The sequence below is a fragment of the Cebus imitator genome, unplaced genomic scaffold (genome assembly GCF_001604975.1).
Source record: "Cebus imitator isolate Cc_AM_T3 unplaced genomic scaffold, Cebus_imitator-1.0 Scaffold203, whole genome shotgun sequence".
Classification (NCBI taxonomy): domain Eukaryota; kingdom Metazoa; phylum Chordata; class Mammalia; order Primates; family Cebidae; genus Cebus; species Cebus imitator.
Window position 1 is genome coordinate 1,028,052 of NW_016107518.1, and position 13,868 is coordinate 1,041,919.

The following is a 13,868-nucleotide window of genomic DNA, read 5'->3' on the forward strand; positions in this document are numbered from 1 at the left end:
GTTATTTTGATAGACCCTGAAATTCTGCACCCAGGCCAGTGCCTGACGGGTCTCTCTTGTCCCCAGCCTTGCAGACTCCCCAAGGGGGTCCCGACTTCCCCCTGGAGCACAGGCTCTCCAACCTCTTGCGGACTCAGGCCAAGCTCACACCATGCCCAGTGATGGGCAACTTGCCACACCTCCAGGGCACCCCTTAAGGCCACACTGGCCCTGACGACTCAGGTTTCTGATGCTCCTTGCCTCACCCTGTGAGCTGGCATAGGGCATCTCTAAGGGGGGAAGGAGATGCCCTCATTGGAATGAGGGAGAGGCAGAATGAGGGGTTCCTTCCTTTTGTCCTCAGATGACCCCACGCCAGGTACAGAAGACGCCTCCTCCCAAAGCTAGGCTAGTCCCTCCACCAAAGTCAGGATCAGAGCCCCACACCTGCCTGGCCAACCCCTGGCACTGATGATGCCTGGGTGCGGCTTAAGCTGGGAGGTGAGGTGCCAGGTGAGCTGCCAGGCTGTTGGCTGGGTCGGGGGAGTCGGGAGGGGGCGCTGCTCCGCGCTTAGCAGCTCAGAGGAGGCTTCCGGGAGAGTTCTGAGGAGGGGCCCGGCGCCCGGGGCAGTTCCCCGCGGCCAGGGGCGCGCGCCGCCAAAGGGGCGTCGGGGGTCGGGGGCGGTACTCACCGCGGCCGCTCTGGTTGGGCCGGTACACGCTGCCCACGCTGAGGCGGCCCTGCTGCGCGCCGTTCCGCTCCCCACCCGGCTGGGGCGCGTCGGAGCTGCGCACAGGCAGGTAGGGCGGCTCCTGCGCGCGCGGTGGCGCGTACGCCTCGGGGGCCTGGTTGGCGTAGGGCGGGTACCAGCCCAGGCGCGGGTCTCCGCCGTAGGCCTGCGCCGCGTCGGGGCCGGGGCCGGGGCCGGGGCCGGGGCCGGGGTCGGGGTAGGCCTGCTCGAAGCCCGCGGTGCCCTCGCTGTACAGGCTGTGCGAGTAGCGGCGGTCCAGGCCGTCGGGGGGCGGCGGCGGCGGCGGCGCGTAGGGCCTCTCCGGGGCCGGGTAGAAGCCCTGCGGCGGGTACTCGGGCAGCTCCTCGCCGCCGCCGTACTCCTCGTAGCGCGCCCGGGGCTGGTAGGGGTAGATGACCCCCGCCGAGGCCACGGCCGCCGCCCCCGCGCCCACGCCGCCGCCCGCGGGCCGGTAGTACACGAAACCCTGGTCGTAGGTCCGCGACGCGGGGTCGTAGTTCTCGTACTGGCTGACATAGGGCGCCTGCGGGTAGGGGAACTGCTGCGGGTAGGAGGGCGGCTGGCGGTAGGTGCTGGCGAAGGCCGAGGCTGAGACCGAGGAGGCGGAGCCCCCGTGCCGTTGCTGGGAGACGGAGGTGCGGGCCCGGGCCATGCCCGTGCTGTCCCCGACGGCCACCTCGCGCCAGTTGTCGGGCACCTGGCCGAAGCCGAATGGGTGCCGCGCCTGGCCGCGCACGGTGTCCGAGCCCACGCGCCCCGGCAGGGGCAGGGACGGCGCCTGCCGACGACGGGGGCTCCCGTGGCTGCGCCGCGGCTGGGCCTGGGGCGCGCCGGCCAGCAGCACCCGGGAGCTACTCTCAGACCGCGGAGGCCCGGGCGGCACGTACTCTGAGCCCGAGTTGAGCAGACTGTACACCTGCCCGTTGTTCTCCCACTGGATCAGCTGCCGCCAGCGCCCGGGGTCCGAGCCCTGCCCCGGCTGCGCCTGCTGCCCGTGCACCAGCACGCACAGGCAGGCGCCCCACACCAGGGCCCCCAGCTGCCGGCTGCCTCGGGCCAGAGCCATGGTGCCCCCTCAGCAGAGGCCGGGTGGACAGAGAGGCTCTCAGGCGTGGCCCCCTGTGCGCGCTTCTCTTCCCACGGCCTCGAGGACAGGAAGGCTCCTTGCTCGCTCCAGCTCTAGCTTTGTCCATGCTGGCCTTGTCCCGAGCGGGACGGCTCCTCCGATGACAGCATTTCGAGGCCAGAGGGTCAGGGCAGGGCAGAGGCGATGCCCAGGGCTGCACGAGGCTCTCCTCAGGGCACCGGGCGGGCAGGACCGCCTGTGGGCCTTACATGGCCAGCCTCGCACTGGCTGGCCGCTCGGCTGGCGCTTTCCCACTCTGAATGAATAAGCAACAGGCTGGGAGCGTCGGGAGGCTTCGGCCTCCTGGTCCGCCTGCTGGGGCCTCCTCCGCGGGGCCCTATGGCCCGCCGGCTTTTAGCTATGCGCCGGTCCCACAGCTGGAGTGCTCCCTCTGTCCCTAGGAGTTCCCAGCCAAGCCACAGACAGGCCTCTGAGGAAGGGAATCAAGCAGGGAGTAGGAGGGGGCCTCTGGGGACTCGGGCCTGGTAAGTGGGGGCTCTGGCAGGCAGAAAAGGGCTGGGGTGTCAGCAGCACCCTCCCCATTCCTCTCTGCTTTGGACGCAGTATCCCTGGTCTCCACCTTGCTCACTCTCTAATTCCGGGGCCCAGGTGCACGTCAGCTCTTGTACCCACATAGAAAGGCACTGAAGCTGCAGCTTTTCCCTCGTGTCCCACCTCAGGGCCTTACTTTCCCAGTCTGAAGAGTGGGGTGTGTTCCTAGGCTGAATAGCGCTTGTGAGATCATGGGAGAGATCAACGTCCCACACATCACATATGGGCTCTGTTCTGCATCTCTTCCTTCTGCATAGCCTGGGAATAACTTGAGTGTACACATGGATAAAATGAAACCCAGGGGCTGTGTTTGATATGGGACAGGGGTCACTGTGGGGCAGAGAAGCCTGTAAGCATCGAACAACAGAAGGGGGGTTTCCGGAGAACGGGCCTGGCCTTGTGGCTGTGTGGCTCGTCCCTTACTCTGTCTGATCCAGCTGCCACATCTGACCAATGGAAGATTAGGCCAGATGGTTCCTGAGAGTGTTTTGGGAGATTCTGTGTTCCTTCTGGGAATGGCAGGGATAGGAGGGGTCCCAGAAGTTTGAACACTTTGGCATCCAAGAAATTGCACTCCAAATGCTGCTCTTCAGGCCTCCCCGGGGCTGCCTTCTCCAACCATGTTCCTGGGAACCAGAGGGCAGAAATTGGCTTCTTGTGCTTATGAACAAGGTAGGAAGGACCTGTCCTTAATTCGGCCCCTGTATATTCCTTCTTCTTTTAGAAACTTCTGGAGCCCACCTAGGGAGGAGGCAACTAGAGTGGACATTCCTTGGGAACTGGGGGCCTCCCAACCCCATGCTCTCCAGGTAGCATTTGTTCACCCATTGCATTGTTCTTCAGGACTGGGGCTTGGACTCCTGCATGCCTCTGCCCTTTAAAGGCCTAGAATCAGCCAGGAAGGCAGGGGGCTTCCAATACCTCCTGGCCAGCAGCCTGTCAGTGCTGACACCTCAGCTCCCCACCATGGGGTTTCCATCTCAGACTGCAGACAAGATTCCTCCAAAGAGCCACTGGTGTGACTGACACCAAGCAAGATGCTGAGACAGGGCTCACTGAGGGCTGGGACCTGGAGGGTTAAGCCTTCCCTCCCTCCTGCTTGCCCCCTGCAGTGTTGGCCGCTACTGCTTAGAATCCCTGGGGTCCTGTAGGGCCCTCCCGCCAGCCAGATGGGCAGCATCGGCTGCAGAGAAGGAGGAGAAGTGGAAACAGGCCTCTGGGTACCCCTAGGCAGGGAGGGAAGGGAAGAGGAGTGGAGGGAGGACAGGATGGCTGTGAGGATGGGAACTCAGTTGCCCTGAAGCGGAGGCAGGACCCCTCGCCTTGAGTCAGACAGCAGGGCAGGGACTGCTTCAAGGCTTTGGGTGTGTGGGGATCCAGGCACAGGCCACTCCATTCAGCTGGCCTCGGAGCCAGCTCTTGGCTTGAAACCTTACCCGATGCTGGCTCCTGCTCCTCTCTCTTTTTTCTTAAGGTAGAATCAGAGTGAGTCAGAGGAGCCAAGTTTCCTGTTAGGCTCTGTTTGAATAAACTCTGAACATAGCTTGGGCCTCTGCACAGATTCCCCTGGCCAGGACTGCGGTCCTGCGAGCCATCCCTGCTGAGATGGAGAGCTGGGGGTCTACACTATGACTTGAGCTAGGGACCTGGCCTGGCTCAGCCACTCCTTAGGAAACCTTTCTCAGCTCTCAGAGCGTTAGAGTCCCGTCTGTGACCTGGGGGTAATCATACTTTCTTGTGGCATATTTGGGAGGATGGAATGAGAGGATTATGAAAAGTCCCCAGCACAGAGCCAGACATGTGGCCACTATTTTCTTTCTTTCCTCTTGACTTGTAAGAGAAGGGAGGGGTTTCTCTCTTTGGGGCGACCCCCACTCCCACTTCCTCTGTCTTTCCTGTTTTTATCTGTCTTCAGCATCTTTCCTTGCCCAGGACGAACCTTGTGCAGGGGGGCCAGAGGTGGCTCCTCTGCCAGAGCTGTCCTCTCCCTTTGTCTCTACTCCTTCCCAATGACCTCATTCTGCTTGGGTCTAGGTCTCCTGCAGTGGCTGACAGGCCCAGCAGCTCTGTGAGCCCAGGGGAGCCTGCCTACCTTCACCTCTCCTCACACGGGGCGTAGCCTTGCCTCAGTGGCTAGAGGTGTCCTAGCATCCTTAGGTTGAAACCTGCAGGGTGAGGGCCTAAAGAGACCTGGGCAGGCTATGGAGGGTACAGAGCCTGGGTCAGATGAGGGCTTGGACTCCAGGCTGGTCTGGGCCAGAGCTGTCTGGGGGGAGGGCAGCTTCTCTCTCTGCCTGTCCCTACAGGCTGGGATTCACACCCACTTTTTTAAGACTCAGGCATGTGCTTGAGGCTTGTTGCCAGTTCCTGGCACTAGGAACCAGCATCAAAGGCCCCTCGGAGGGCTGGTGATAGAAGGCTGAAAGGGCCTGTTGATCACGCACGACTTGATTAAGCCCCTACCGCGTGCTCAGCTCTGTGTTGATGGGCCTCCCACGGAGGAGCCAGGGTCCTGTGACCCTGTCATGGAGGTCCGGGCTCTGGAAAGTCCATGGGGGAGGCAGGAAGCAGTAGGCCTGACCAGCAGTGGGTCTTGGGAGCAGAGAGGGGTCAGGAGCTGTGGGATTCCTCACTTGCTTTGCAGAGGGAAGGACCAGGAGGCCCATTGTGGGTTGGAATTTTCTGTGGTTGTGGGGAAGCCATGAGAGCAGGCCCTGGGGCACCCAAGCCCTCCATCTTCCGCACTGCACCGTAGATGGGTTTTGGGCTGCACTGGGAATCCAAGACCCAACCCAGGCAGCTGCTGCCTCTGGAAAGCCGGCTGGAGGAAGTGCTGAGTGAGGAGGCTGGGCAAGCTGGCACAGAAAGTGCTGACTCTGCAGGGAGAGGACCACCGAGTGACCACTGCCAGCTGGGCCCCTGTGTTCACCCCTCCCCCGCAGCCACATCTGGCACAATGGTGGGGAGGGGGACCCAGTCCCCAGGGCCGGGGCAACCGAGGAGGGGGCCTGAGGAGGGGGCCAGAGCCGTGGGTTTGGAAGTATTTCTTCAGGGCTGGAACTCCACTCTGGAAGTGGGGGAGGTGAGGTCAGAGCCTTTTCGAGGGACTAATGGGGTGGGGGATGGAAGGAACCCACCCTTCTCTAGGACCCAGGGGAATTCTGTGGCTCTGGCCACTTCCCAGTTGGTTTCCTCCCAGCTCTCCCAGCCCCTTCTCCCGCGGCTCCCAGGGGATTTGGAAATAACAGAGCTGGGCATCCTGGTTGGGCTCTGTGGAGGCGGGAAGCCCCTTCGGGCCCTTAGAGCTTCTCCCCTCCCTGACTTTCACCCCTCCCCAGATTCTGGGGCAGGCGGGCTCTGAGTGGCTGCAGAAAGTTTAACCTTCTTGTCTCTACCTCCACCTGCAGCCCCACCCCGACCATAGGTGGGAGCGGGGAGGATTCTGTGTAGTTTTCTGGGGCCTTCTGGGTGGGAAGGCCCTGAGCTGGCGTTCATGGGGGTAAGGGGTCAACTGCAATTGTGCCCTACCTGAGGGAGAGAACTGGCAAATCCAAGCAGGGCACCAGGCCCTTGGGACACAGCCCAGCAGAGGCCTGCAGAAACTAGGAGGGAAACTAAGGCAGGAACCCCTGATTCTGACTACTAACATCCTGACAAGGATAAGGGAGGGCTTGCGCGCGTGCTCTCGTTCTCTCTCTCCCTCTCTCTCTCTCTCTCTCTCTCTCTCTCTCTCTCTGTCTCTGTCTCTGTCTCTCTCTCCTTTTCGTCTCTGTAACTTTCTCTGGGACATCTCTGGGTTTCTTGAGCTTTTTGGTTTTGCTTTTTTAAAAAGCATAATCTTGGTATGTTCCCCAGGCTGGAGTGCAGTGGATTCACAGCAGCCCTGAACTCCTAGGCTCAAGCCGTCCACCTGCCTCAGCTTCTGGGACTGCAGGTGCACACTACCAGGCCTGGCTCTCTATAGCTTTTAAATTTTCCGCAGTAACCTCCCTCCATCTTACGCATTCATTTTCTGTCTGTGGCCCTCTTTGTGATTTGCAGCCTCCATCTGTCACCATCTGTTTCTGTTCTTCCTCAGCCCTCTTACACACTGCCTCCCTTCGTCTCTATCTGCTGATGTTTCTCCCAATGAACGATTCCTTCATTCATCCACTCACTCACTCGCTCAGCATGTTCCCTGGGCATCTGTGGAATACCAGGCCCTGTGCTGACTACAGTCAGACCTGCCAAATCTCCAGCGGGTACCCAGGCTGCTGGGGGTGTCACAAGTGGTAGTCCTGGGTGGAGGTGAAGACATGGCACTGACTCTCTGTGACCTTTGAGAGGCAGTTCTATTTCAGTCTCCTCGTCTGTCTGTCCGCCCATTTACCCATCCATCAATGTCTGCAGTGACTCCGTCCCTGGTTCACCTTCATGAGGTGGCTTTTTCTGTGCTTTCTGCAGAGCTCACGCAGTTGACTTCTTTCCCCATGGTGGAGGTTGGTAGTAGAGCTGGAGAAGCGGAGGTGGTGTGGGGCGAGAGTGGAGGTGGGTGATGGAAATGTCGGAGGTGTTCCAACCAGAGGGACTCCATCTTGAATGGGGCTGGGTAAAATGAGGCTGAGACCTGCGAGCTGCATTGCCAGGAATCTAAGCCTTGGTAGTGACAGGGGATTTGGAAATGACAGAGCTGATATAGCACTTTATATCTAACAGGATGGGACAGGAGGTCACAAGATACAGGTCATAAGGACTCCACTGATAAAATGGAATGCAATGAAAAAGCCAGCCAAAACCAAGATGGTGGTGAACATGACTTCTGGTTGTCCTCATTGCTCTGTGTACCCTAATTATCACATAATAGCTTGCTAAAAGACCCTCCCACCAGTGCATGACAGTTTACAAATGCCATGGCAACATCTGGAAGTTACCTTATATGGGCTAAAAGGAAGAGGAGCCCTCAGTTCTGGGAACCCCCTACCTTTTGCCCAGAAAACTCATGAATAATCCACCGCTTTTTAAATATGTAATAAAAAGATAGGCATAGATGACTGCTAGCCAGGGGCCACTGGAGACTGGTTTTACCCAGCTGGGGTCTGGGAAAGGAAAGGGCCCCAGGGTGATGAAAGAAGAATAGAGATGAGATATCAGCAATCTCTCCCTTAAGGTTTTTTTTTTTTTATTTTTATTTTTAATACAATGTTTAGTCTCAGATTACAAAAGAAATAGAATACAGAGTAAAAGAAAAAATAATTAATTCTGTAACCTAGGAAAGAACTGTTCTAGGCTCCACCTCCCCCCCACACTCATTTAAAAAAACAGTTAGGATCATAATGCCTGTGTGATTTTGCAAGCTGCTTTGTTTGCATAACAGCAGTTGTCGAACATTTCCTTGTGTCACCGTAACTGCCGTGACCCAGTTCTGCTTTCAGTGTTCGTGTTGATCACAGGAGCTCCTGCATGCCTAGATGAAAAGGAGGTCAAGACTTTATCCCCTACCCCCCAAAATACCCTCTCTGTTCCGGAGTGGTGGGGGGGCTGGCTCCTAACAGCCCCTCCCCTGTTAGGACCTTGTCTCCTTCAGGACTGGACCTTAATCCTGGGCCTGTGGTCAGATTGCCAGTTTCACTTAGAGGTGGAAATGTCAACCCCCTGTTTGGAGTGAAAAGGCAGGTGTGGGGCGGGGGAGTACCTTCATTTCTATCTGCCCAGGAGGCCAGCCTCTTCCTGCCTAGGCATTTCCTTCCTGCGGTATGGGAAGGACCAGGCTTTCTCAGACCGTAGAAGGTTGAGAGCCAATTCCGTGTGGAGCAAGTGGTGGCTACCAGCCTTGGGTCTACATAACTAGGGCTCCACAGCCTTCTTGTGTCCCCCTAGGAGGAAAAACACCTGGCAATTTAAATTTTTAAAAATAACTTTAAAAAACATTGGTATAGCACACACACACACCCACAGAAAAGTCCACAGATCCTAAGTATACCACTAGATGAATGATCCCAACGGGCACACACCTCTGAAGTTAACACTTGGATCAAGAAACAGGACATCGCAGCAGCTGGCAGCTTCCAAGGAGAAGCTCCAGAAAGTTCGGCCTGTCTCAGCACCTGGCTGCATCGGAAACGACTTTTCTTTAACAAGATTTTTAATGACTGACTGATGTGGACAAATCATAACTGAATGAATAACCTCCTTTGTTAATTTTCTTCTAATAGCAAATAAAGTTGCTGTTATAAATGGTGCTGTAATAAGCACCCTTGAAGAAATCTTCATGTCTGCCTCTGCTGTATAGCAGGTCACAGTGCCCGGGTTTGGTTCTAGCTCTCGTTTGTGAACTCTGTGACTCACCGTGCCTTTTTTTCTTTCTGTAAAATGGAATAATAGTAAGAATTTAAATGGGGTAACATGGAGTGGGTTTAGTTCAGAGCCTGGGTTTAGCTGAGAGCAAGCACTCAGTAAGTATCAGCGATTTGTAGACTCTTAGATTAATTTATCAGAAGTTGGATTTGTGGTGAAAGGGTTAGAGTGTTTTTAAGGCTTTGGCACAAAAAATACCCATGTGCTCCCAGAGAGGTGGTTCCCATTTACCTACCTGAGCTGCCCTCACCCTTTCTGATACTGGACACTCTTTTCAAAAAGAATATTAAAAATTGGATAGGTTAAAAACAAGCGTACACATTTTTTGGTTGCATTTTTTTGGTTACCTGTGAGAGTGAACATGTTGCCTTCTGTTTATCGCTCTCCTAAATGGTCTACTTGCTCCTACCTTTGTACCCCAGAAGTCTGTTCACAAGACGGGAGCCAGAATGATCCTTTTGAGACACCAAAATTTCACTCATCTGTTCTGCAGTGGTTCTCAGGTTAAAAGCCAAAGTCCTGTTCAAGGCCTCCCAAGTCCTCACGATTTGGTCCCTTGCTCTTTCTGTTCCAGCCACCTTGGCCTCCTCCTGCTCTCCCGCCACACCATGGCCATTTCCCCTGCTCTTCGTAGTCAACTCCCTGAACTTGTTCAAAGCTTTGCTCAAATGTCTCCTTTCTCATGAGGCGCCACCAGCCCCTGAGTTCCCTATACCTCACTCTTGATGGCCTTACTTCACTCTTCTTTCTTTTTTTTCTGATAGTACTTATCACCTTCTAAAATACTTCATGTTTTACTTATTTGTTTGTTTGTCTCTCTCCAGTAGAATGTAAGCTCCTTGAGGGCAGGGACCTTTGTCTTTTTCACTCCTGTGTCCCATGTGTAAACTTGTCTGGCACAGAAGAGGTGCTCGATAAATATTTGTTGAGTGAATGAATGGTAAATTTTCTGCTCATATTCTTTGACTATTTTCTATTGCAATGTTCGTCTTTTAGTATTGGTTTATAAGATGTAGTATATTTAGCCCCTTTTCATATATCTCTCTTTGTCACATATTGTGCAACTAATTTGTCATTTCCATCAATTTCTAAAATACTTTTCTTGATGCTTCATTTTTAAGCTGTCAGATTATTAATCTTTTCTTTATGGTCTTGGACTCTATTGTGGCATGACTGTTGCCTTCACCGGGAACATATAAATTTTCAATTAAATGGCCGGGTGAGGTGGCTAACGCCTGTAATCCCAACACTTTGGGAGGCCGAGGCGGGTGGATCACGAAGTCAGGAGATCGAGACCATCCTGGCCAACATGGTAAAACCCCGTCTCTATTATTAAAAAATATATATATATAAAAAAGAAAGTAAATGTTCTTCTGTGACTTTATGATTTTATTTTACTTTTTTACATTAAACTCTTTATCTTCATGTGTGGTAAGAGGTAAGAACATAACTTTAAAGCAAATTAAGCAGCTATCCCCAAATGAATTATAAACAAATTGATCATTTCCCAGTGCTCCGAAAGGCCATTTTATCATACACCAAATATTTTCGTGTGTTTGACAGGGTTTACCATTCTGTTCCATTGGCCTATCACATCATTCTTACATTGGTGTTTGTTGCCCTATTTTAATAATTGTAACTTTTTAATAAGAGTTAATGACTGAGAGGACAAGTTCCATTGTTTTATTTTTAATTTTTTTGAGACAGGGTCTCACTCTGTCACCCAGGCTGGAATGCAGTGGTGCTATCTCGGCTCACTGCAGCCTCTGCCTCCCTGGTTTAAATGAGTCTCCCGCCTCAACCTCCCGAATAGCTGGGAGTACAGATGTATGCCACCACGCCTGGCTAATTCTTGTGTTTTTAGTAGAGACATGGTCTCACCATGTTGGCCAGGCTGGTCTTGAACTCCTGGCCTCAAGTGATCCATCCACCTCAGCCTCCCAAAGTGCTGGGATTATAGGCTTGAGTCACCACGTCTGGCCCATTTTTTTTTCTTTTGAAGTGTTCTTTGTGGTCATTTATATATTCTTTAAGATAAATTCTAGACTTTTTTTTCTGCCAAGATAAACCAGCAAACAAAAATCTCACTGGGCACTGCAACTGACTTTGTTTCGTAGATTAACTTAGTGATAATCAACTTTTTTGCACTGTTGAGTATCTCTGTCCAGGAACATGGCATATCTTTCTGTCATTAAGGTCTTTTTTATTATAGTTCTTTAAGAAAGCTTTAGTTTATAGATGAATGTAGTGTGTTTGCTGCTTATTTTCATAAAATATAGCAGTGACGTCTGTGGCAGGCAGCTTCTGAAATGGCTCCCAGTGATCCTTAGCTTCTGGTAGTTACTCCCTTGTAGGATCCCTTTCCTTTGTGTATGGGCTGGATCTAGTGACTTGCTCATGAATAGAATATAGCAAAACAAAGAAAATGATGGGTTGTTACTTCTGAGATTAGGTTGTAAGAGGCTAATTTCTATTTTGCTGTAACTTTGTCTCTCTGACCCTCTTCTTGCATGCACTCATGAAGCAGCTGCTGTGTTGTGAGCCAGCTTATGGGAAATGCATGTGGTGGAGAACCGAGGGTGGCAGCTTGCCAACAGCAAGCCAGGAGCCAAGGCCCACAGCCCAAAAATTGGTGAGGAACCACAGGCTGCTAACAGGCATGTGAGGAAACTTAGAAGCAAATCCTTCCCCAGTTGAACCTTCGGATGACACCAGAGCCTTTGCTGACCCCTTAATTTTGCCCTTGTAAGAGATGTTGAGTCAGAGGACTTGGCTAAACCACACCTGGTGGATTCCTGACTTACAGAAACTTGAGATAATAAATGTTGTTTTAAGCCACTCAGTTTTGGGTTAATTTGTTACATAGCAAAGATAACTAATATAGTCCCCCCCCTTTTTGTATCATATTTTCTAACAGTTTATTAGGAAATGAAGAAGTTATTTTAGGCTGGGCACAATGTCTCACACCTGTAATCCCAGCACTTTGGGAGGCAGAGGTGGGTGGATCACCTGAGGTCAGGAGTTCAAGAACAGCCTGGGCAATGTGGCAAAACCCTGTCCCTACTAAAAATACAAAAATTAGCTGGGCATGGTGGTGTGAGCACCTGTAGTCTCAGCTACTTGGGAGGCTGAGGTGGAAGAATCGCTTGAGCCCAGGAGGCAGAGATTGCAGTGAGCCAAAAGCACCCCACTGCCCTCCAGCCTGGGTGACAGAACAAGACCTTGTCTCAAAAAAAGAAAAGAAAAGAAATTTTATAACTAGCCACATTAATATAAACCCTTATATTTTGATAAGTTTGTATTTTTGTAGTTTTTTTATGGTAGGATAATCATATTTGTAAATAATTATAATTTGTTTCCCTCTTTTTGATGTTTTATATCTAATTGCATTAGCTAAGATCTTTAGAATAATGTTAAATAACAAGCTATTAGAACTCTTCATCTTGTTCTCAGATTTGATGGAATGCTACTTGTATTTTACTCTTGATTTTGGCTGTTGGTTTGAGATTTATTTATTTATCATGTGAAGTAAGTATATTTTGATTTCCCATTTACTTGAGCTTTTAAAAAGAAAATCGGAAATGGATGTCGCAATTGACCAAACATCTATTCAGTATGTAAAATGATCTTTTTCTCCTTTGACCTATTGCTGTAGCAAATCAGCTCACTGCCATTCTAATATAGAGTTATCCATGCATTCCAGGAATGTTTGCTCATGGTGTATTCTTTTAATACATTGTTGACATACATTGGACTTGATCTGATTAAATTTTCATGAGGACTCTACATCTGTATAAATGAGGCTGGTGTATGAGTGTATGACTCATTCATTCTGTCTCTCTTTGTGGCATTCTGGCTTTATGAAAAGAATTGAGAAGAGTTTGAGTTAAGGTCCTGGCAAGAAACACTCACTCAAGATGGTTTAACTAAAGAGACTTTAATGAAGAGACTGCTTATAGAAATCTGGATAAGGGGGCTGGTTGTGATGGCTTATGCCTGTAACTCAGCACTTGAGGTGGGTGGATTACTTGAGGTCAGGAGTTTGAGACCTCCTGGCCAACATGGCAAAACCCATCTCTACTAAAAATACAAAAAATTAGCCGGGCATGGTGGTACATGCCTGTAGTCCCAGCTACTCAGGAGGTTGAGGCAGGAAACTCATTTGAACCCGAGAGGCAGAGGTTGCAGTGAAGCAAGATGGCGCCACTGCACTCCAGCCTGGGTGACAGAGTCAGACTCTGTCTCAAACAAACAAACAAAAAGGAAATGTGGTTAAGGTTAGGGAACAAACAAGGGATGATGAGGTACCCAGAGACTAGACATTATGGTGAATGTTACCATCCTTACGGCTTCAGGGACAATGGAAGGAACCAGTGTGACTGGAGCCCAGGTAGAGCTGGGACCTTGGAGAAGAGGTGCAGGCAAGAGCTGAGCTTTGGAGGAACAAAGGCTCTGCCAGAGACAGGGCATGAAAAGAGGCAAGGCACAGATGAGACACACCAGCCCTTCTCACCTCCCGCCTTCCACACCCTTGCCCATACCCCCTGTGGTCTGACCCAGCAAGGGGCTGGAGGACAAGGGATCCCGGGTGATGAATGCGGTTTGTGGGGCTCCGGGCTGGGCAGGGAAGGAAGTGGCCCTGGTGTGATTTCTGTCTCCTGACTGATACGTGCATAACCATGTGTTTAACATGTTTTTAATATTCACTTCCAGGGCTTTTATACAATTTCTCTGTGTTGATTTGTTTTGTTTGTTTGTTTGTTTGTTTGTTTCTGTTTTGTTTTGTTTTGTGAGAGAGGGTCTTGCTCTGTTGCCCAGTCTGGAGTGCTGCGGCGCTATCACAGCTCACTGCAGCCTGGACCTCTTGGGCTCAGTCCATCCACCCGCCTCCTGAGTAGCTGGGACTACAGGCTTGTGCCACCGTGCCTGGCTAATTTTTTAATTCTTGTAGAGATGGGATTTTGCCATGTTGCCCAGGCTGGATTTTTTTTTTTTTTTTTAAATTTAGAGAATTAATTTGGGCCAACGTTGAGAACTGTAGCCCAGGACTTGTTTTTTCACTCACTATTATTTTGATTATTTTGACTCTTGCTGACTTGGAAAGAGTGCCTCTCTTGAGTATTTTT

The 13,868-nt window shown here is 51.9% G+C and overlaps 1 protein-coding gene and 1 long non-coding RNA gene across 2 annotated transcripts in view; one reads left to right on the forward strand and one right to left on the reverse strand.

The window, feature by feature from the left end:
- LOXL1 (lysyl oxidase like 1) overlaps window positions 1-2,408 on the reverse strand; it is a 26,727-nt gene extending 24,319 nt beyond the window's left edge. Inside the window, exon 1 of the mRNA XM_017548054.2 lies at window positions 672-2,408. Within this exon, the coding sequence (XP_017403543.1) occupies window positions 672-1,797 (1,126 nt within the window). The 5' untranslated portion in view covers window positions 1,798-2,408. The remainder of the gene's footprint in view (window positions 1-671) is intronic.
- Window positions 708-9,855, forward strand: LOC108317501. The gene is made up of 2 exons (XR_001830770.2): window positions 708-780; window positions 7,743-9,855. It is a non-coding gene; the product is annotated as an uncharacterized LOC108317501 (long non-coding RNA).
- Window positions 9,856-13,868: the final 4,013 nt, after the last annotated feature.